The 24,454-nt window shown below is 37.5% G+C and overlaps 1 protein-coding gene across 1 annotated transcript in view; it reads right to left on the reverse strand.

Moving 5' to 3' along the window:
* The window catches only part of Zc3h6 (zinc finger CCCH-type containing 6), a 48,619-nt gene that overhangs the window by 14,464 nt on the left and 9,701 nt on the right, over positions 1-24,454 (reverse strand). Inside the window, 4 exon segments of the mRNA XM_055614824.1 lie at positions 1,825-1,961; positions 5,299-5,560; positions 12,004-12,126; positions 14,598-14,778. Of these exon segments, the coding sequence (XP_055470799.1) occupies positions 1,825-1,961; positions 5,299-5,560; positions 12,004-12,126; positions 14,598-14,778 (703 nt within the window).

A 24,454-nucleotide genomic window follows, 5' to 3' on the forward strand; every position in this document is an offset into this window, starting at 1 on the left:
GTTAGTTTCACTTTGCATATTCCACATTCATCTGTTTTCCTGAAATTTTTGTGATTTTTTTTTTTTTTAGAACTGAATAGTATCTTTGGGGCAGGGGTTAGAGACAGGGCTTCTCTATATAGCATTGGCTGTCCTGGACTCACTTTGTAGACCAGGCTGGCCTCGCACTCACATTTATCCACCTGCCTCTGCCTCCCTGAGTGCTGGGATTAGAGGCATACATCACCATGCCCGGCTATCAATTTTTATATATTATAAATTTTCATTACCCATTCATGTGTTGATTGGCAACTAGGCTGATTCCAACTCTTTACTATAGTGAATAAAGCAGCAATAAACATGGGGTGCAAATATTTCTATAGCATTTTTATTTTTAGATCAAACTTGTGAATATAACCTTAAATGGTATTCTAAGTAGTACATACCAAGAAACTTCTGCCAATTATCTAAACAGCCACTGGAAAATCAAGCATTTTAATTGATTTATTTCTTTGAAGGACAGAAGTGACTCAGGCATGTCTCATAGCTATTTGTAATTAGTGACACTGAAGTTTATGTTCTAATCATTCGCAAATCAAAGATGTTGGTTTCTTTCATGACCACTCTATTCCATGGTCATCATATTCAACTCCATTATCATTTACTTTCTTTGTCATCATAAAAAGTCTGTATTATTATACAAATTTTCTAGGTATATTAAGCATGTTAACTTCCTGGGTTGTTACATTCTAATAAATTCTCATTTAAATTAAAAAATTATTTTATGTGTATGGGAATTTTTCATACGGTATGCATGTATATCATTTGTGTGCCTGGTACCTAAAGAGGCCAGAAGAGGGTGTCAGATCCCCTAAAACTGGAGTTACAGGTGGTTGTGAGCCATCATGTGTGTACTGGGAATTGAATTTGAGTCCTCTGCAATAGCAGTAAGTACTTTTAACAGCTAAGCCATCTCTCCAGACCAAAACCAAGCTTTTTTTTTTTTTTTTTTTTAATATAACTATAGCATGTAGTTTACTCAAGGTTGCTGTTTTCAAGTTCACTCTGGGGCCTGTGAGATAGCCTGGTGGTAGAGGCACAACAAACCAGGCCCTCTGGGATCCACATGGTGGAAAGAGACAACCAACTTCTTCAGGTTGTTTTCTGTCCTCCATGTATGCTGTCACACATGAACACAAAATACATAAAATGTATCGAGAGCATTTAAAAGCCCACTCTTACCTCCAACTAACTGAGTCAAGCTAGAACCATAACAGAATACAGGAACTGGATACCTCCAAATCAGAGCTGCTAAAATGCACATGTTCAGAATTCAGCACAATTTAACATGGATTTGTTGAATAAGTATTACATGAAAAGTACTTAAGTTCATCTTTCTGATCATTTATATCCATTTCCCCCTTTTCAACGACTCCAGCTCTGATAAACTTACATCACCTTCCTTCTTGGCCCACTGAGCTATTACCCTGTTACTGATTTTTGTATTGAGGAAAATGACCCCTTAGGAAGGAGAGGACAGTAAAGGAGGAATAGGGGATGTTTCTGCTTGGAAAAACAAGACATCCACTATGTGGATTTTTTCTGAGTTATATTTTGAGACTTCTTACATACTCATTTTATTTCTAGTTCTCTTAAATGTGTACCTCTACACTAACACCATAACTCATTTAAAAAATTCTTTGGGGAGGATTTTATTTATTAGATCTTAGCTACAAATTTTTCATTTATTCAGATAGTAGCATTATAATCATAATGCTTCCTTTGCAACCAAATGATTCAAAAACAAAAAAGGTCTTCTCCTCCTTATACATAAATTATTAGTACCTCTTGAAAGTCATCCGTTCCTGAAAAGACATTAGGTCCTTTAGTGACTCTTGCCCCGTGGTGGTCTTTTCTTCTAATTTTCTTCGGTAAAATATGTCCATGACTAACATTAAAACTTTTAATCCGATACTCAGTACCTAAAAAAGTTAAAATGTACTTCAAATATTACCGAAAAGCAGTGTAACATCTATTAGCTTACAAGAACCAATACAAATTTTTTAACAGTCTATATAGTGAATCATCCTTCTTTCCCCCAAGAGCCAGGGAAAAGGTTAACCCATTTCTGCTTTTTGAGAACTGCTTCCTGCTCAGAAGATGAAAGAGTCAGCTACACAGGAGTCAAGGCTTAAAAGTATCCATGCCTAGAGAAGCCATTCTTGTCTCTCCCCTCACCCTCTTGGGATAAGATGATTAACAAGCTCTCTCTTTTTAAGAGAACAAACCATTATATTCCTATTGTAAGACAGATATAGATACAAGTGGTATGTATGTAGCAATCCAGATTTCTACTAACAATTTTGTATCCATATACACACACACTCTTCCTTGGTTGGTTGTTTATGAAAATGTTATTTCTAAGTGTCTTCCTAGCATGGCAGACGTTGATCCTAGAACTTTAGAGGCTGAGGTAGAAGGAACACAAGTTTGAGACTACCCTGGGCTACACAGTGAAATGCTGTACCTCCAAAAGAATAGAAAAGGGTGCTCCAAGGATTCAGCTTAGTGGTCGAGTTCTTTCCTGGCATACCTGAGACCCTAGGTTCAGTATCCACCACTACAAAAAAATAAAGCATCTGAAAAGACGTCCAATTTAAAAAAAATTGTATGTCAGTACTCGGGAGGTAGAGCCATGAGTTCCAGGACAGCTAGGGTTACACAGCAAGTCCCTGTCTCAAAACAAACAACACAAACATGATAACAAATTACAACATAATTTTTATATTTTATCAAAGTTAAACAGAACCAGTAAGTTTTTCTAATGACCTAGAAAATAAATGTGTGGAAAGCTTTACTTTATTGCAGGAAATCAAAGAAAAATGGCTAGAAAAATGGCTCAGAGGTTAGGAACACACACTGCTCTGCAGAAGACTTGAATTCAGCTCCCAGCACCCATGTCAGGCAACTCACAACCATCCTTAACTCCAGCTCGAGGGGATCTGAAGCCCTCTTCTGGCCTCTGTGGGCACCTGAACTCATGTGCACACATCCACATGCAGATACACACACACTCTTTAAAAATAACTGATCTAAAAATAAAGAAATAGCAGAGAACACACTAATTTCTAGCTCAAAAACTATATTTTGTGCTGATAGGAATTTAGAGATTGTTCCGCTTTTATATCTGCAGTTATAAATATTGGTATATCATTTTTTCAGATGTCAACTTAGTCTGTGGATAACAATGTTATGTGTGTGACTATGTCTTTAATTGTGGAGATTTGCTTTTAATAATTATTTTCATTTGTCTCTGTTTTGAGGCAGGGTCTCACCCTGTAGACCCAGCTGGCTTAGAACTCCCAGTGACCTTCCTGTCTCAATTTCCCAAATGCTGGAATTACAAGCATAAGCCATCACATCTGGTCAATAATTCATTCTTTTTGTTTTGAGATTTGGTCTTTATGTAGTCCTGGTTGTTCTGGAGCTCACTACATAAACCAGGCTGGCATTGAATTCACAGACATTCTCCTGCCTCTGCCTCCTTGCTGCTGGGATTAAGGCATCCACAACCATGCCCCCTTTAAAATCTACTCTTTTTTAAGATTAGATTTATTCACTTTATTGTATTGGTGTTTTTCTTGTATGTATGCATGTTTACCACATGCATGAGCAGTGCCTTCAAAGGTCAGATGTAGACATTGGATCCCCTGGAACTGCAGTTACAGACAGCTGTGAGCTGCCATGTGGGAACCAGGAAAGAAACCTGGGTCATCTGCAGGAGCAGAAAGTGCTCTTAACTGCCGAGTCATCTCTCCAGCCCCTTTAGTTCATACGCAAGTAAAAATATGATTGACAAGATACTTTCTGAGATACGTGTGAATATGGTTTTTGCAGGCTCAATCACAGAATTTGGAAAAATTTGGGTGAAAACTAAATCTCAAATAATTACCATCCTACCAAACCAATCTAATGATCTGCTTAAATAAATTGTGGTACTAATTTGTTACATCTACTAATTCAATAGAATGAAGGTGTTAAAGGCTGTTTGTTAATTAAAGAGTAACTGGGACATTATTCATAGCTAAGAAGAAAAGTAAGCTGTAAAAATATTTTTGTTGCTATTAAAAATAGTGGTGGGGGCTAGAGCGATGGTTCAGTGGTTAAGAGCACTGGCTGAGTTTCCAGAGGACTCAGATTCGATTCCCAGCAGCCACAACTTTCTGTAAAATCCAGTTCCAGGAGATCCAGTGCCCTACTCTGGTCTCCAAGGGCACTGTACACATGTGGTGCATAATATATGCAGGCAAAACACACAAAGTAGAAAATCAGTATTTTAAAATATGATTTGAGTGTGATGTGGTGGTACATGCCTTTAATCCCAGCATTCAGGTGGCAGAGACAGATTTCTGAGTTCAGTGCCAGCCTGGTCTACAGAGCAAGTTCCAGGACAGTCAGGGCTACAGAGAAACTTTCTTAAAAATAAACAAACAAACAAACAAACAAGTAAATAAATAAATAAATAAAATACTGGAAAATTATGGCGAATGTATGCCCCCAATACTAAGCCATTAAGGTTAATTAAAGCCTTATATAGTTGGTAGTTTCTTCATTTACTATTATCAGCTGACAACTTGCCCTAGTCTCCCCAGGAACCACACACCACAATATAATGCAGAACTTTCCTTAAATTATATTCTTATTGGGGATTGGAGAGAAGGCTCAGTGGTTAAGAGCACTTGCTGCTCTTGCAGAGGACCAGGGTTCCCAGTGTGGTTCATAGTCATTTGTAGTTCCAATTCCAGAGGATCCAGTGCCCTCATCTGGCCTGTAAGGATGCCAGGCATACATATACATGTAAGCAGAGCACTCACGTGCATAAAATATAAATAAATCTTGGAAAAACTTATATTATTTTCATTCTTAAAGGATGTCCATAACCCTATGTTCATTTACATGGCAAAGGTAACTGCCATATTTTAAAGACTAAAGAACAGCTCCCATTATTGTCTTTATCATTCCAAACTATAAGTTAATAAATAGCATAAAAGAGAAAACTATGTGCTGGAATTAAATGTGTTTTATTATAATGTTACATACAATTAAAATATCAGAATTACTTTTCTAGTTGAACTATTAAGATATCATTCAGATTTAGTCAGTTCCATATGTTTAGCCTCAAGGTCTAGGTCTACATAGCACAGAAAAATGAAGTTAGAAACAACAGGAATTAGCTAATTTCGAAAAGGAGTGAAGAAATTTGTGTTACTGTAAACCAATATGGTTCTCACATCTAAGACAGACTAACTTTAAACTCACCTGGTGGGCTTCCTTTAGTTCTCTGTTTTTTCCCTGATTCTTTAGAAAATGATGATCCTGATGATTCCTGCGATTGTCTATAGTATTTCAGTTGACTGGAAAAATCTTCTTCTTCTTGGTTGTAGTTACCATAGTTGTCATCACTGTAGTTACCAAAGTTATCATCACTATAGAAACTGGACTCAGCATATTCTTTATTGTTAAATTTTCTGTTATGTTGTCTCTTCTTTGATGTCATGTAGCTTCCTGATATACGTCCATGCTAGGTAAAAACAGATAATCCTTATCAGAAATGTTCAACTAACGATAGCAACTGATAACAATGTAGATTATCTTTTCCCCAGAAAGTTGGGAGAACAAAGGATAGAAGACAGTCATTGTTTCTGACTACACTGGTATTTCTTAATGACCATATTTAACACTAAACTCAGTACACTACATGTCACTTATATTATTAAACATTATACTGTTTTGTGTCTAAATAGTCATAAGCACACAGATATTTTTAAATCCATACAATCATATATAAATTACTTTTCCAAAGGAAAATGTATAAACCCTTCAAGGCATGTAGACCAGGCCCTGACCCAAGGACCTTTAGCAATCAGGCTCCCTCCAAAGACACTGTAAAGGCCAAACCCAGCCTCTCCAGTCTCAGGCAGCCAAGCTCTGCCCTAAAAATAAAAAGCCTGGGCTCAATTTCAGGGCTTGAAGCCCTACTGATCCCTGAGCTTGAAACACCACCAATCCCTGAACTCATCCCAAGATTAGGACTTGAAATCCCACCAATCCCCCACCTTGGAAAGCCCCATTCTGGAAAGCTCTCCTCTCCCACCCCACCCCCAAAAAAACTTGACATAAAACCTATCTCCCACTCAGTTCTTTGTTGCTTTTCGCCTGAGCGGAGGCAGCCATCCTTTTGTCTTTCCCAATAAATCTCTTGTGTGATGTTTGTCGTGCAGTGTGACTGTGATATTCCTTGGATCTTGAATGCCAGGACACCTTTCCCTTCAAAGTTATAATCCTCATATTAGGGAAACCTTTCCCCTCAGACCTGTACAATCACAAAAGGCCTTTCTATAACTAAAGAAAATAGCGAAGCAGCTTGGGAAGAATAAAGAAAAGATGCAAATATCAAACACTGAAAGTTCAAATACCGTAGAGGTGAACTGGGGGTGGGGGCTTGGGGACAGAATGGGAGGATCTGGTGGGGAGGGGGAGGAAATGTAGGGAGAGACAGCAGAATCAAGGAGCATTTAAAGGATAATACAAAAACCCAGTGCAGTGGAAACTTCCTAAAATATATGAAGGTGATCCTAATGAAGTCTCCTAATAGGGAAGAGAGAGCCCCAACTGGCCATCTCTTGTCACTGAACAAGATTTCCAGTGCTGGGTCTAGGTTGCATTCAATTTAGTTGTTGGACAAGGGGGTCCAATGAAAATCCCCAAACCAGGCTGGTGCTAGGACAGAGGGCTGCTCTCCGAAAGCTGACAGCAGGGTCCTATTGACAAGGATTACACCAACAGAACTCACCAAACACGGAGAAGTCACACTGGTGCCTACATGGAATCTTCACCCCTAAGTTCTAGTGTCTTTGGTGCAGAATGGTACCCTGAAGGCTACCAGAAGAGAAACATAAATACTAACCAAGCCATAAAACCTTTGACCTATAATCTGTCCTGCTTGCAAGGTATGTTAGGTCAACCATGGCATAGAACTGGTGGGAACTGACAATGTCTGATCTGGCTAAGGTCCCATTCCCAACACTGCTTGGGTGACCAAGAATGAGAGACTAGATATCTCAGAGACCTAGTATAAAACCAAAAAGTACTAGTCTTAAAAAAAAAAAAAAACTATCAATAAAATGACTCCTAATGATATTTTGCTATAGTCATAGTTCAGTGCCTTATTCAGGAATAGATGCAGAGACTCACAACCAAAAACTAGCAGAGAGAGAACCCTTGTAACACACAGCTCTAAATGAGATATCTTCATCAAATCCCTCCCCTTAGAGCTCAGGGAACCCCATTGAAGAGGAGGCAGAAAGAATATACAAGCCAGAGGGGATGGAGGCCATCAGGAGCACAAGATCCTCTGAGTCAACTAAGCAAGTCTCATATGAACTCACAGAGCCTTCCTAGGACTGTCCCAGATCCTCTGTGTATATATTATAGTTGTCATCTTAGGATTTTTGTGGGACTCCTGAGTGTGTAAATTAGAGGGAATCTGACTCTTGTGCTTGTTTGTTTTGGGGGCTCTTTTTCTTCTGTTGGGTTCCCCTGTCCAGCCTTGATGGGATGATTTTAGTTTCATCTTATTATATTTTATTTTGTCATGTTTGGTGGTTATCTCCTAGAAGTCTGTTCTTTTCTAACGTGAGACAAAAAGAGAGTGGATCTGGACAGGAGGGAAGGTAGGGAAGAACTGGGAGAAGTAGAGAGAGGGGCAACTCTAACCAGGACATATTGTATGAGAAAAGGATCTTTTTTATTTTTTTTCTTGTTGTTGTTGTTTTTTTTGTTTTATTTTGTTTTGTTTTCCTTCTGGTGTTTTGAGACAGAGTTTCTCTTGTGTAACAGACCTAGCTATCCTGAAATTTACTCTCTATACTGGCTGGCTTCAAACTAACAGAGATCCACCTAACTTTGCCTCCTGACTAATGGCATTAAGGGATTAAAGGTATGTGCCATCATGCCTGGCCCAAGGATCTATTTTCAGTACAATGAAAAAATGGGGAAAATTTTTTAAAATATGTACAAATTTTATAAAAACAAAACATACATAACCTTAGACTAAAAGGATTAAAAAGATATTCCAAGAAAATAGAAATTCAAAATATGCAGGTAACACTCTTCTAATAGACTTCACACAAAAATTAGAAGAGTTAAAAAAAAAAAAAATGCTGGGCTATGGTGGCACATGCCTTTTAATCCCAGCACTTGGGAAGCAGAGGTGTGCAAACCTCTGAGTTCAGGGCCAGCCTGGTCTACAGGGGGAGTTCCAAGACAGCCAGGGCTACACAGAGAAGCCCTGTCTTGAAAAACAAATGAAACAAAACAAAAAAGAAGGCCATTTCTCAGGAGGACAGTACAATTCCAAACACAGGTGAACCTAATCTCATCAATAACTGCTACTAGATGTAAAGATTAAGTTCAGTACAATAATGGGGGTGACTTCAACATGGGTTATTGTTACAAGAAAAAGAGAAATATTTGAGTTAAATCATATCATAAATCAAATGGACCTAACAAACAACCACAGCACATCTATTCAAGCATTGCAAAATATACAAGTTTTCAGCAACAGCCCAATGATCTTTTTCTAAAATAAGTCATGTAAAAGAACATAAACAAAATCTTAACAAATACAAAAAAATAAAATTTCTGTGCTCTATTTGACCAAAATGGAGTAAAACTATAAAACATAGAGAAACTATAGTTCTCTCAATAAGAGAAACTACAGAACACACTCAAAATCATGGCGATCAGACACCATAAAAATGCTGAAAACCATAATATATGCAGTGTCAGACCCAAGTGGGCCCTGTGCTTGCTGTTTCAGTCTCTTTAAGTTCATGAGCTTTTTCTTAGTTGGTTCATTGGAAGCTAGCCTAGCCAATTTGACAAAGGCCAATGAAGGACATCTTCTCAAAAATTAAGTGAGTTGGGGCTGGAGAGATAGCTCAGTGTTGTTTTTAAAATAAAATCTCAATGATTTGATTTTACCAGTGAAGACTTGGGAGCCCGACGCTGGGGTGAAGGCCTGCTAGCTCACAGAGGCAGAGAAAGTACCACCTGACAATCCAAGTCTACCGACATCCCAGAAGGAAAAAGGCCCTTCTCTTTCTCCTTACTGTCTTAAATACCCACAACTCAATGTCCTTTGTTTCTGTTTACTCTCTGTCAGCTCAGCTTGCTTGCCTCTTGACCTATGGTTGACTTTGTTTAGCTCTTGGATTAAAGGTTTATGTTAAGGGCTGAGCCAAGCCACACATGCCAGTTTACAGTAAACAAAAGCTCTGGGATCAAAGGCTGAGCCAGACCACAATTAGAAATAGATTTTCCCAGGTCGCAATCTCCAGGTTCACGATGGGACCAAATATCCTGCAACAAACAGCTCACTGGTTAAGATTTAATTCCTAGAACTCATGCCAGGAAACTCACAATCACCAGCAACTCCAGTTCCAGGGGATCTAAGACCCCTAGCCCCATGATACTCATTTTTACACCCCCCCCCCATATAGATATATCTTTTAAAATAAATCTTCAGTGAAACAAACAAACAAGCAAACAGAAACGGCAAGCTGGGAGTGGCTGAATGACAGTCAAGGTTTGTCTTCTTTCACATGTACACACACAGGTGCACATGCATCCACAACACATATACTTTGTGCACACACACAAAGACAAGATGAGGCTGGAGAGGTGGCTCAGCAGTTATTACCACTGGCTGCTCTTCCAGAGGACCAGTGTTCAGTCTCCAGCACTCAGATGGCATCTCCTAACAATCTCTAACTCCAGCCCCAGGGGCCAGTGTGTGCACATACACACAAAATAATATTTTTTTTTAAAAGAAAACAGAAAGATACAAGATACAACCAAACAGATTAATTTGGTTTCTAAACTCAAGAGAAACTCAAATTAAGAAAAAGAATACAGTTCTTATAGAAAATAATAGTGCTTTTCTAGTACAGTATTATTTATTACTTGTTGTGGATGTAAACATGGTTTTGTTTTGGTCCCGGGTGTGGGATGTGGGACTGATTCAGATGGTCCACAGCAGCAGACTATTTGCCTCATGCGGGCACTGAGAGGAGCTCTTTGCCAGCTGCTGATAGTTTAAATCTGAAGACTCTGGAGAGGGAATAAATGCCAGAGCCCAGAGAGTGTGGAGCTGGGAGAAAGTTCCTGCTTCCCCCCCTCCCCCCAACTCCCCTGGCTGCTCTTGGTTGTTGTGGAGAGACAAAAAGATCTTGTTGGAAATCTCCTGAAACAAGGATTGGACTGGCTCCAAGGAATCTGATGAACCTTACCAGCCTGAAGCAGCTAAGAGAACTGCGCCCCTCTCCAACCAACCCTTTCTCTCTCCTACCTGAAGAGAAAATAAAATTTCTGTGCTCTATTTGACCAAAATGGAATAAAACTACAAAACATAGAGAAACTATAATTTGGGTGTTGGAAGGGATTGGGGCGGATCAAGGAGAAAAAGATAAAATAAATGTACATAAAGGAGTTAAAAAAAAAAGTACGCCTACAAATACTTACATAAGGACTTTGTTCATACAATACCCATACTTAAGAAACAAGTAAAGTATTGCCTCATGGCTGTTTTCTTTTCTATTGCTGGTATGGATCCTGGAACATGCTGGGCAAGTGTTCTAGCACTCACTTTAAAAACATTTAAATGATTTTTGCATTTAAAGAGGCTAATGTCACATACATTCACAAAATTCAATAAAGAGTTTTGATGCCCAGCAGGTGAAAGTGTATCGCTCCCAAATTCCCATGCAGAAGCCCTAACCCCTCATAGCTCAGAATATGACTTCATTTGGAAACAGGGCCTTAATACAATAGGACTAGTGTTCTTATAAGGAGAGATGATTTGTGCATTCAAAGACACAAGGGGTTGCTGTACGCAGCAGCATGGTCATGTGAAAACAAAGCTGTGAGAAGGCACCTATCTATAAACCAGAGAGACAGAAAGGCCTAAACAGACTCTTCCATATAGCTGCCATTGGAAACCAACCCTGCTAGCATCTTGAACATGAATTTTTAGCCTTCAGACTCAGAAAATAAATGTCTATTATGTGGTCCACACACCACACCAACTCCAGTAAACTTGATACATAATGCATTCTTTATTCTCCAAGATTTGGGAATTTGTAGCATGTATCTGACAAACATAAGCTAACATGAAAAACAGCTTTTCACGTATTTCTTTAAAATATGCAATTTAAACTTGTAATTTCCACCTTTAAAAGGCAATACCAAAAAACAAGCAAACAAAAAAACCCAACATGAATTCCTCTTCAACACTCCTTTTTGATGCCCCACTGCCAATAAAAACAGAGAAGAACAAGCACTGGCAAGGATGCAGGGAAGATGCCTCAAGCATGCCTGCTGGAAATGTAAAACAGTACAGTCTGTGAAAAACAGCTTGGTGGTTCCTCAGAAAGTTAAAAAGAACCACCAATGATTTCACTATTAGGCATAGGCTCCAAGGAAATGAAGAAAGGTTTTCAAGACAATTTTACACCCATCATAATAAACAGGTCAGTTACACAGCCAAAAGTGCAAGCAACCCAAGAATCCCTCAAGTGATGAAGAGATAAGCAAAAATGTAGTAAACACAGTGGAGCAGTGTTCCATCTTAAAAAGAATGAAATTTTAATATATGTTACAACATGAATGAACCCTGAAAACATGCTGAGTAATATAGGCCATATCCGAAAGGACAAACAGCATATGATACAAGGCCCCAAAAGAGCAAATTAACAGAAAGTGAGGCTAGCAGTTAAAGGAGTGAGGAGCAAGACTGCTTCCTAGGTACAGGATTTCTGTTTCACATGAATAAGAAATTCTGGAGATGGGCCACAGTGATGGCTAAATACTGCATATGTTATCTATTGCCATTAAATCATACGGAAATGCACTTACATGGTAAATTTATGTTATGCATGCTTTATCACAATAAAAGAGGAGTACCTGAGAAAATGGAACATCATAATCCCTGTAGAAGCTAGTTCTTTTCTTATAGGAACTTTCCATATGTTCAGCCTCTGAATCCAGGCTGTAGTCTGAACTATCATCACCAGATGGAGAGTTATGCTGAAAGGAAACAAAGAAATGTGTTATGTTCACAAGAAGGAAATTAGTTCATAATCACATAAGCTTGTTTTAGCTGAGGGAGCCAACCAGTAGGCTACATTATTCCCTTAGACTCTTGGGTGACATTGAGAACTTCTTGTTCTAAAGGCTACCACTACTTCTAGGCTGAAGTCTTTTTTTCCCTTTTGCTCAGACTTTACGGAAATAACGTTTCTCATCAACCCTATGCCAAGAGCTTAATACAGAAATGACTTGGCTCTAAAATGATCTGACATTTACACATTTATACCTGTTTGCCCCAGCCCCTCCAAAGCTGGGATTATGGGTGTGCCAACTATGTGCCAACTATGCTAGTTTAAGCTAATATTAAAGGAAATAAAATTGGTTCCTTATCACCAAAAGAGGTCCCAGAACATGAGTAGCATATGCACTCATTTAGTTCTGTCTAAAGTTGCTTTGGAGTTATTTACTGGTATGAAAATCCTAAAACTATTCCAAATTACCTACATGAAATAAATCCAGCCCATAAAATTAAAACAAAACTAAACATGGATGTTCTGGCAAGAGATCACATCCAAAGACCTTCTAGGTCTCTGTGATCCAGCTGAAATACAAACATGCCTTTAACCCACGAGACAGAGGCAAGCAGATCTGAGTTCAAGGCCAACCTGGTATAGAGCAAGTTTCAGGTAAAGAAAAGCTTAGATGCAGGCATGGTGGTACATGCCTTTAATCCCAAACAATGAAGGTAAAGTTACTTTGTGGAAGGAAGCATCCATGTTTAAAAGTGATGTCTAATTGAGTGTCAGAAACAGTGAAGAATCAGAGAAAGATTTGACAGATATGACCAACTCTCACGAGAAGAGAGAGCAAAGGGAAGCTACTTAATGGGCAATACAGATAAAAAGAATCAGTTTTACTGGGACAGTAATAGGTTGCAGAAAGAGAACTCAGGTGAAAACCAAATGAGCCAGAGAATGAGGAGCCACAAGATTAGAGCAGATGGCTGACTTAATTTGAGGCCAAGCAGAGCAATTCTGGAGTCAAGAGAAAAGCCAGATTGAATGTCAGTTAGTTGGGAGAGGAGTTTGAGCCAGAACAGCTGAGTTGAGCGAGCCAGCTATGTGTCAAGTAGGAACAAGGGTGAGTTTATTAAACAGTAAGTCTGAGAGACTGAAAACTTTCTAGGCCTAGGTTAGATTGTGTGGGGGCTAGAAGTTTCTAGGGCTAGGCTAGCAGAAAGAAACAATAAGCATTCGAGACAACAATTGATAGAGATAAATAAAAGTTACTTTTACATAAACCGAAACCCCAACTGATTGATATTGGTTGGCAAATAACCAGAAAAAGTTTAAAGTTATAGTGTAATTTCAAATGTAAAAATCAACAAGTAATTTTTGTTTTTATATTTTGAGACAAGGTCTCACTATGTAATTCCAGCTGGCCTGGCAGTCTCTATGTATGCCAGACTAACCTCAAAGTCACGGATAACCATCTGTCTCTGCCTCCAGCATACAAACCATTTTTTTGGCTGGCCAAAATAATTACCTTCTCAACTTGAGTTCTTTAAGCAGTTCTTAGTATTCTTGGCAACAAAAACACTGGCTCTGAATTTTATTATCTGTGCATTCCCAGCTTCTAAGTATAGCACCATATATGTAAAATTCTATTTAATTGAACTGAACTCTAAGATTCTTATAGAAGCAGGATCTGTTTTCCTCCATTCTATTAAGCATTCCTATAAAGAAAAAAAAAAAAAAAACTGCCTTGCTTCTAAATGTTTTGAATTTGGTTTTCTGATTTTAATCTTGATTTTATTGATTTGATGAACAATAGTTTTAGTTATGCTATCAGATACTTCAAACATAGCCATTGTTGGCTAGGGTTTGAAATAGACACCATAATCAATAAACTTGTAACCAATAAACTTGTAATCAAGATAAGTTTGTTGTCATTACTTGATCTCTCTAAATTAGGAGAGGTATATTAGCCTGTACACTCTATTTCTTCCTAGAGACATTAACAGTTTCTGCTTTGTGACAATTGTTACTTTGAAGAATATAAAGTATCAATAATGAAACTGGGTGTAGTGGCGTATGCCTTAAATTCCAGCACTCAGGAGGCATAGGCAGACAAGTATCTGTAAGTAGCACAGCTAGAGCTACACAGACAAACCCTAACTTGAGAAACAAACAAAAAAAAAATTAAAAATAAAATATTAATAATGTATATCTTCATTTTGAATTGTAGCTTTTCATTAAAAAATGCCTTTTTTTTTTTTTTTTGGTTTTTTAAGACACGGTCTTTGGTTGTAGTTCTGGCCTTGCACTTAGAAAAAGGAAGCAAAGGATCAAGACTGATCATCTTCAAGGTCAATTCAAGGTTACCTCCAGCTATATAATGAATTCAAGGCCAGTGTGAGTGACATTAGATGACAGTCTCATCTGGAAAGTGATGTTAGCTTAACTAACCTTATGTTTCTCATGTTTCCTCCTTTTGGATTTTTTCTTTTCTCTTTCTTTCTTGTGTTTTTTTCTAGATTTTCGGTAGGCTTTCTCGTTTTTTTGCTTTTCATTCTCTTTTGCATCCTGATTCTGTGTTTCTTCAAATCCTGCATCATCTATTTCTCCATCTTCCAATTCACCATCTTCTCTGTAGAAAACAATGAAAATTTTACACTTCAAATGCCAGTTCTATAACAAGTTTTTTTCCTCCATTAATTTATTTATTCACTTTACAGCCTGACTGCTGCCTGCCCCCTAACAAATTTAATTTTTTTTTTTTTTTTTTAGTTTCTGTTATAAATTCTTCTTTAAAAAACAAATGGAGGGGAGGGGAGGGGAGGAAACAAAAACCAAAGAGCCATTAAAAAGTAACCGTCATTTTCAGCAACCAAAGTCTGCCAAACTCTAATTTAGATTCAGATCACTGGTTCTCCCAAAGTAAATGAGTGAATATAATGTTATCATAAACTATTACAATAGTTACCAGTGACTAAACTACTTTCAAGGAAAACTAAAGTAAACTGCTATTAAAGGAAATATTCTAATTACAAGTAAGACTTTTTAAGTTGTGGTCTGTAGGGAGCTTTAAAATCAAGGCAATTTATAGTATTTTAACCATCAGAATACATTTCTGTAAGTACATACACTGTAAAACATATTTAATAAAAAGACCATAAACTCCAAATTCCTCAATTTTCATATATAAATCACATAAAATAATATGTCTAATTCCACTCTCCTCTCACTAGGGTTTTTGTTAATACCAAAGCTAAATCCTAAAAACTTTTAATTTTGTCACATTTTTAGTTATAAAAGCCAAAGTTTTAATTCTAGTTTTAAGTTCAAACCAAATGATAAATGCCAAATTATGATGTGAGCATTCTAAAGGGAAGTTGGAATTACTTATAATATTTAATAATAATAAATCGTGACATTTTCCTGTTAAAAATCTTCAATAATAAAACAATAACTCAAAATTGCCTCATTTATCTACTTGTGAGAGAGGAAGCAGCCTCAAGAGGACTGTGAATTGGCAATTGATGAAGCTTGGTTTGTGTAGGTAAAGACTAATTCTACTCTTCTTTGTGTGTTCAAAGTGTTGTTAATTAATTTTTTTATTAATTACAATTTATTCACTTTGTGCCACAGCTGTAGCCCCCTCTCATCCACTCCCAATCCCACCCTCCCTTCCTCTTCTCCTCCCTTGCCCCTCCCCCAGCCCACTGATAGAGGAGGTCCTCCTTCCAGTCCATCTGACCCTAGCCTATCAGGTCTCATCAGGACTGTGAAACAGTCTTCAATGGCTCCCTTCTTCCCTGAGACTGGTATCAAATCTCTTTGATATTTATTATTCAAAGGCCCTTAATAACTGAGTCCCCATTTGGCCAGCTAATTTTACTATCTCAAGTCTCCAAGACTAAACATCATCTGTAATTTCTCATTAACCTACTCACCTCAATAACAACTCCTGCTTCTGTCATGTAGCTAATTTCAGTGTATTTAGAATACAAATTAGATGCCATTTCCTCCAAGATGCCTCCTCTTATTAAACTTAGAGGGGACACTCTGTTTTAAATATTGCCCTATTTCTGTCACTGTACTCGCAACATTGTGTTCTAATCACTTGTTATTGCTTAGTGAGTGCAGGGTTTGCCGTCTTTCATAGATGTATTTTTAGCATACTGTTACTGAACCACAAAACATGTAATACTCACATAGAGCAAGAATAGGATACCGTCCTAAATAGTCAATGTTATTTTTCCCCAGCTCTACTATAAAACTGAAATGGTGTAATGTTTGAATAAGAATGGCTCCCACAGACTCAGCAACTGGTGGAACTGTTCAGAAAGGATTAAGAGAGGTGGCCCTATTGGAGGAGTTATGTCACTGGGGGTGGGCTTTGAGTTTTAAAAGCCCATGCCATTCCCAGTGAGCAACCCTCTTTCTGTCCCTTCCTTCCCTCATATACTTGTCTCTGACTCTTTCTCTTACTCTCTCTGCCTTGTGGTTGCTGTTCCAACATGCTGTAAGATCTCAGCTACTGCTCCAGGACCACTTTGCCAGACTCACTACCATAATGTCTGAAACTACAAGCAAACTCCCAATTAAATGTTATTTATTTATTTTTTTAATATAAGTTACCTTGACCATGGTGTCTATTCATGGCAAAAAAAAAAAAAGTAACAAAGACAAATGGTGTATTTCCACTTACACAGACTTGAAATTTTCTGTGAGACAGACTTGGCATTCTGCTATTTTAATGATGGTGATGGCAATAATAGCGCACTTAGTATTACTTTTGTTTTTGTTTCTATGAGTGTGTATGACACAAGGAGAAGATAGCATAGGCTGCAGCATGTGCGTAGAGATCAGAGGAACACTTTGTAGTGTCAATTCTGTTCTTCCACTTTTGAGTAGTGCCCAGTATCAAGCTTATGTTATAGGCTTCACAGCAACTGCCTTCACCTATCGAGCCATTTCACTGGACCCCACTCTGTTCAAATTAATTTTTTGCACTTGAAAACAACTATAGAATTATTTGGTCCAATAACATTAATAAATATATTCACTAAAAGGCAAGCATAAAAATATTTTCCAACTTTAGTCATAAAAACACAAAAAAAAAAACCTATAAACAAATCTCTGTCAAGAGATATGAATTGATTTGTGTAACACAATAAAGAGAAGCTTGTGGATAAAAAAACAACATAGCTGAATCTTACAGACATGATAATTAATGAAAAGAGCCTAACACAAAACTCTACTATGTCATTCCATCTATAAATACTTCAAAAATAGACAAAAATAGAGTGACCAAAGCCAGAATAGTTAAGTCTTGAAGGAATGTAAATGACAAATGGGGACACTGAGAGACTTCAGGGTGCTGAAATAGTAAAACTATTGATCTGTGATCACAATATGTAAGTGTAAATAATACACATCTATGTGTATGCATATATATTTACCACTTTATGTACTTGACAATTACATACTTTATTTTAAAATAATCCCCCCCTACTCTACAGGTATGTATTTTTTTTTTACTATATTTCTCTCCCAAATTAATTTAATGCTTTTTAAAGCATTAAAATTTATATACATGGCATCCAGTAATTAATATTTAACATTTTGACTACACCTATTTAAAAGCATAAATTAAGCAAGCTGAAAATGCTGTATGAGCTTGTTCTGTTTTTACATAAACTTTGTACCTGTGAAATATGAGCTATTGAAGTCATTACACATTTTATTTTTCTTTCTGATCCTTAAGCTTATTTATGATTTCAACCTCCACATAAGAACAGATAAAATCTGCACATTTCTGTTTGATTATAAAAATGAGAGGGTAAATAATCCACACTCTTTAAAGTCATCATTGGACACATATGAAAAATGTGTGGCATAATGCAAAGAGGAGAGACTTACATAGGAGGAAAGCTAAATTCTAATTGCTTTCCTGTCATAGAAATAAAGCTTTCTTGACTGAGCACATAGTCATGTATGAGACACTACCCTCGTTCCATGGTCATGACAACACCAACAGCTGAAAAGAGAATTAAGATTGTTTGCCACTTTCTAGATCTTGAACTATGTGAGCACTTGTGTAAGAGCTGGTTTGTTTACTGAATTCAAGATAGCTTTTAAATCTTGACTTTAGCAAAATAACCGTAAGGATAGTAGAGGCACACAGGCCTTAGCGGTAACCAACAGCTCTCTAATTGGACTTAAGACCTGCTCAACAAGGGAAATGACACCTAGTACTAGAAACCTAGCCAACTATTCCGTGCTAGTGAAATCCAACAACCAGCACTTCACCAAACCAGCATTATCCCTATACTTAGAGATATTAGAAGTACTCATCTAAATATTTCTAAATATTCCTTTTACTCAAAGATGAGTGTATAGTGTTTTCTTCACCACTCGTAAGGAAAGTTCTCTTTGTAATAGATAGAAGCTGTTACATAAAACCATGACTGAAGTGAAGAGCTGTGGAACCCAGATCCAATAGATACACCTATAAAACAACTCAGGGGACACTGCTGAATGGGGGTCTGGAGGACTTGAAGAACCAGAGAATTAGGGAATTTGCTGTGAGACCATGTCTCCTCTTAATGTCAGAAACTACAATCATAAACGTTCACCAACATGACTGCCTAAAGATGAGCCAAAGAAGAACAACAGACATGACAAAATGAATGGAGAAAAGCCCGTAAGGCCTCAACCCTGCACAAAGAACTACACACAATTAAGGAATGTTGAGGATGGGAGAAATTCTTCCTTCAAGAAATTCTTCCAATTGGTTATCCAATACCAAATGGTCAGTCCTGAAAACATACATATGCATCATATCATACAGGCTGAGCAAGCTATATTTAGGAATACATATTTGTATGTACACATACAAACATGTATGTAACAACGAGAAAAATATGAAAATTTGACAGAGAAAAATGAGGAATATAATGGGGAAGGTCAGAGAGAGGAAAGGGGGGGAGGGAGAAATAATGTAACTACATTATAATCTTAAGAATAAAAGAAAAATTTTGTAAACATTAATAAATATATGGGAGACTTCTTATTAATATAGAAGCATTAGCATAAAGTTATTTTCAAAAGTTATTAGCAAAAAGGCATGTCATGTAGAGAAGCTTGGTAAATAACTATCTAGTCTTTAAGAGTTTATATCTTAGGCAAAGCCACAGGGACAGAAAATAAAGTAGGAGTTAACAGGAAGATCAGAGGGGAAAATAAAGAGAAATTACCAATCAGCTTCAAGTTTCTCTGTTGAATGATGAAAATGTTCTGAAATTACACAGTGGTGCTGATTATGCAGCCTTGAATACACTGAAAATCAGTATATATTTTTCAAGAAGTTGAACTGTATCTCAATAGTTATCATTAAAAGACTAAAGTATTTTGTTCTGGTTCACAAGACAACTTTGTTGGGTAAGTATAACTATCACCCCTCTTCAATGTCACATGTCTTTACAGCTGATAGAGGCCACCACAGAAAACTGCGTCTGTACATAATGAAATTAATGGACCACAGGGAGCCCTGCCCCGAGAGATCCATCTACAGCTCCTGCATCTATGGCTCTGTGGATATCCTGGAAGAGCGGATGGAAAGAAAATGAAAATACTGTGAGAATCACAAGGCTGGGTGTGAAACAGTCTCTTCTAGACTGCGGCATAAACATTTGTGCATATATATATACATACATATATGTTTATGTGTTAATAATAATCAAAGAAAAAGAGGCTAACGATTTGAGAATGAGGGGATAAAAAGGGGTTGGAGGGAGAGTACCTGAGAGGAGCTGTAGAGAGAAAGAGGGAAAGTGATAGAATTCTATTTTAGCTAAGAATGTAATAAAACTATGATATCTTTTCTTTAGATTTAAATGTCTTAGGTCTGGGAACACGGCTGTGATAGAGAACTTTCCCACCATGTGCAAAGTTCTGAGTCTGGTTCCCAATACCACCAAGGGGGATGTTTGAATATCTAAACTGGAAATAAGTGGAGAAAATTATAATAAACTATTGTGTAAATTAAAGACTCAGATGTCCCCGAAGTTCTCACTCTGAAGGTAATTGCTCAGGAACAGGACATGTCAATGGATACCAATAACCGGACACTTGGGCAGCTAAGACAAATGAATCATATATCTAAGGCCAGCCTGGGTTACACATCTGTATCTTACTTGAAAAATACAATTCTGAAGATAACTACTGACCAAATTCTTACAAATTGCTATGTCTCAAGCCTCAATGGTTCTACCTTCCTTCATTCTGATTTTTTTACTACCAGGATAAAGGCACCTGAACCACTGGGCCTTAACTACACAGGTATTTTCTGTCTTTATGATGAAGATTTCTCAACCTTCCTAATGCTGCAATCCTTTAATACAGTTCTTCATGTTATGGTGACCCCAACCATAAAATTATTTTTGTTGTTACTTCGTAAGTCTAGTGTTGCTATTATGAACTGTCTGATATATATGACCCACAGATTGAGAACCACTGGTTAAAAGATTCTATGTTACAGGTACAGATCAGAAATTGAATCTTCTAAAAGAAGCACAAAATCCTCAATAAAAGACTAGCTAAGCCCTCCTAATGAACCTTACCAACACTACTCATGAATACACATATTCACTGATATAAATACCAGAAAACAGACATTTAAAAAATGTGCCAAGTGATTGCCAGGACTTCTTCATGGTGCTGGAGCAGACACAGAGACTGGATCCTCCTCCACACAACGTGAATCTTCTCAGTATTTGAAACTTTTAGTTAACCAACATTTTCCTTTCATGGTTCGTATTAATTCATGCTCTCATTTCACCCTACCAAAAATTACAAGGTAGGACACTGAACTGTGCTGGTGTCTTTGGCCTTCCATGTCTTCACAGACCACATAAGAAAAGTTGAAAAAAAAAAAAAAAAAAAAAGCCACAGGCAGCCTGAGGCTCAACAGCAAATATGGAAAGACAGGAAGGGCTGGGCCAGAGAGCTATTTCTCACCCATCTCCCGATTTTGTGGGAGGTTCCTGTGAGGCAGTTTGTCATCCACCTTCCAAGGTCCAATGAGATTTGATTTATTCCCTTCCCAGCTTCTGGTAGCTTCAGGATAAAGAAAAATTGCTTAACACAGTATGCAAATGGTTCCTTAGCTACAAAATATCGTCATTGCCATCCTCCCTCTTCCTTTTCCCCTCCCCCATTACTGTTGGCTCCAGGTGTTTCAGTGTTATCCTGGGGGGCAAAAAGCATGAAGAGATGATGCTAAGCTGCTCTTCATGTAAATTTGGGTCTAGGCTTTGCTCAGGCCTACTCCAACCTCTTGCATCAACCCAAACTCTTGAGCAAGCCGTAAGTTAACTACCTGTATTACACAGCTAGACCAGTTCTCGCCACTCAGGCCATGCAACCTGGCCAAAGTTTTTGTTACACTGTCCTAGATTTGGACCTTGGAAGTTTATATCCTAGATAGTTCATCTTTGAGATTATTTTTTTAACACATGTTAATTTTCTTATTTTATGAATTTGAGAGAGCAAGCTTCACTATGTAGCCCTGGTTGGCCTGGAACTCACCATGTAGACGAGGCTGGCAAGGAACTTACAAAGATCTGCCTGCCTCTGCCTCGTGAGTGCTTTGATTAATGTGTGTGCTACCATGCCTAGCTTTTTTTTTTTTTTAATTATATATGTCTGTGTGGGAGTAAATGCATATTGTCAGTCACTGTGAGTTCAGAAAAGGGTTTCAGGCCAGACATGGGTCCTCTACAAGAGCAGGGCACACTCTTCTCCACTGAGCCATCTCTCTAGCTCTTATTTTCTTAAAAAGTTAAAAAAAAAAAAAAAAGAAAACAAACAATAGAAACTAAAACAACGTTGTGTATGGTTGTGCAGTACTGCAAGGTTAGAACGTACTTTTCAGCTGTTGGTCCATGCCCTCCTTCCACCACATGGGTCACAAGTATTAAATTTCTTCTCTTACAAACTACCAGAGGTGAAAGCTAATGAACACCTACAGCCTTCAAAGTGTCTACCCTCATTTATTCAATATATTCTTAGACCTTTTCAAAATTAGTTTGCAGGAACTCCCTTTAACACTTTTTAAACTATGTTTATGGGGATTTTTGAATTTCTATTAAAATGTTTTTATTTGAAATTTAACTTTCTTTCATGTGTATAGGTGTTTAGCCTGCATGTATGTATGTGCACATGTAGGGTCTGGTGCCCGTGGAGAGCAAAAGAGGGTTTCCATCCTGTGGGCTGGAGTTACAGACAGCTGTGAGCTATGCTGGGACCTGAACCCAGGTCCTCTGGAAGTGCAGTAAGATGCTCTTAAACCCGTGAGCCATCTCTACAATACCTTGCGACAATTTTTACTTTTTTTTTTTTTTTACTTTATTGTTTATTTTAATCAAGCCAATCTCAGAATCTGTTAAAGACTAAATCAATCCAAATAAAGATTCTTTTATAAGTGAAACTTAGCACAAATACATGAACTATATAATGAATGGATTAGTAAAAACTAATCCTAACATTCTCTACAGTCCTATGACAACTTTTGAAAACTTTGCTTAAAAATTTTTTTCTATACCACAAATAACTGAGCATTCCTGTGCTACATAAAAATAACTTTTACTTGCTCAGTCAGTAACTTATTTATTCAACACATAGTTTGAACAGTAACTGTTAAATAAAAACACTATGTAACAATTCAATAATTAGACCATTTTAAATATTTTCTTAATTCAGAAGACCATGTTTTTCTGGGAGTATCTGAAAGGACATATATCTTTTTAAATGGGATCATGTAACTTGAAAATTTTTATTAACTAAAACTTTATTGACTAAAAATGTAAATGGAAACTGGGTAGACTTAGAAACACAACAAACCAATCTGAAAGACCTGATCTAATGCTTACAGAAAGCAACGGAGCCCCAGGGCTGCTGCTGCCAGCAAGAGAGAAGTCTGCAGGCAGCTAGTACTTTCTGCTGCACTAACCCTACAGGGAAGGTTGCCAATCGATAGTCAGACCAAAGAAGAGACAACATGCCTATCAAAAGTAGACACAGAAAGAACTCTGACATCTGATCTGTACTCAAGAGGAAGAAATCTTCCTTTGGTCATCCATCTAAAATGCCTTCCAGGGTCACCTTATACTTGTTGGGGTTATTTTTAATATTTATTAATTTTTATTATCTTTATGTGTGTGTATCTGCGTGAAAGTATGTGGGGGGGGGCACGGTAGTGTGCCTGTGGAGATCACAAGAGGGTGTCAGACACCAGCTGGAACCCAAACTCCAGTCCTCTGCATAGCCGCAAGTACTCCTAACTGCTGAGCCATCTCTTCAAACCTCATTCAGTTATTTTTGTCTTATAGCTTGCCAATACCTGCTTTCCAGAGTCACATACATTACTGAAAGCTGTTACTTCATTTGTGATACAAAACTTTTGCAGGTGAGATAGCTCATTAGTTACTGCTCTTCCAAAGGAATGGGGTTCGATTCCCAGCACCTACACAGCAGCTAACAATCATCTGAAATTCCAGGTCCAAGAGGATCTTGCACCTTCTTTTGGAGTCTGAGAGCACAGCACACATGGTATATAGCTTTACATGCCAACAAAACACACACCAAAAAGAAAATAATTCACACTCAAAAAGTTGCTTTGTAACAGATGGAAAATAAGAGAGCTGCTATTACCCAGTGAGGATAAAGAAAAGCTTTTAAGTCAGAATTCCTCCAAAGGTCCTATGTCATAGAACAGTGAGTGTGTAACTTTCTGTCTTATATCTATATGAGTGAAGATCAAAGGGGTTGAACTATTTGAAGCATATTCTAATAGGTATAGCTCAGATCTCCTTTGTTAAACCAGTCTTGTGATTTTTCAAAATAAACAAAAAAAGTGACAATTCTGCAATCCCCTAAGTGAACCAATTTGAATTTTAATACCTAGACTCCTTTTCATTAATACAATTTATTTCTCTATTTCTAACTTCAGTGTGGAGAAACATTGAATTTGCTTTACTACCAAAAAGATTTATCTTTTATTAAAAGTTCTAGTGACATTTATATTATTGCTATTTGTAAAATCTTATTAAAGAAACTATAAAATATACAAATAAATTACAGTTAAAAATCCAAAGTTTAGGATGAGGCTAAACAAGCTTACTTTACACTGAGGCTATGGGCTAAGGTTAATTTCTGGGCCTGGCAGTACAGACCGGTAGTCCCAGTTAGTTAGGAAGCTGAGGTAGGAGTTTTGCAATTTCAATTCCTGCCAGAACTAGAATTAATCAAAAGAATGG

Source organism: Psammomys obesus, unplaced genomic scaffold (genome assembly GCF_907164565.1).
Source record: "Psammomys obesus unplaced genomic scaffold, mPsaObe1.curated_primary_1811, whole genome shotgun sequence".
Classification (NCBI taxonomy): Eukaryota; Metazoa; Chordata; class Mammalia; order Rodentia; family Muridae; genus Psammomys; species Psammomys obesus.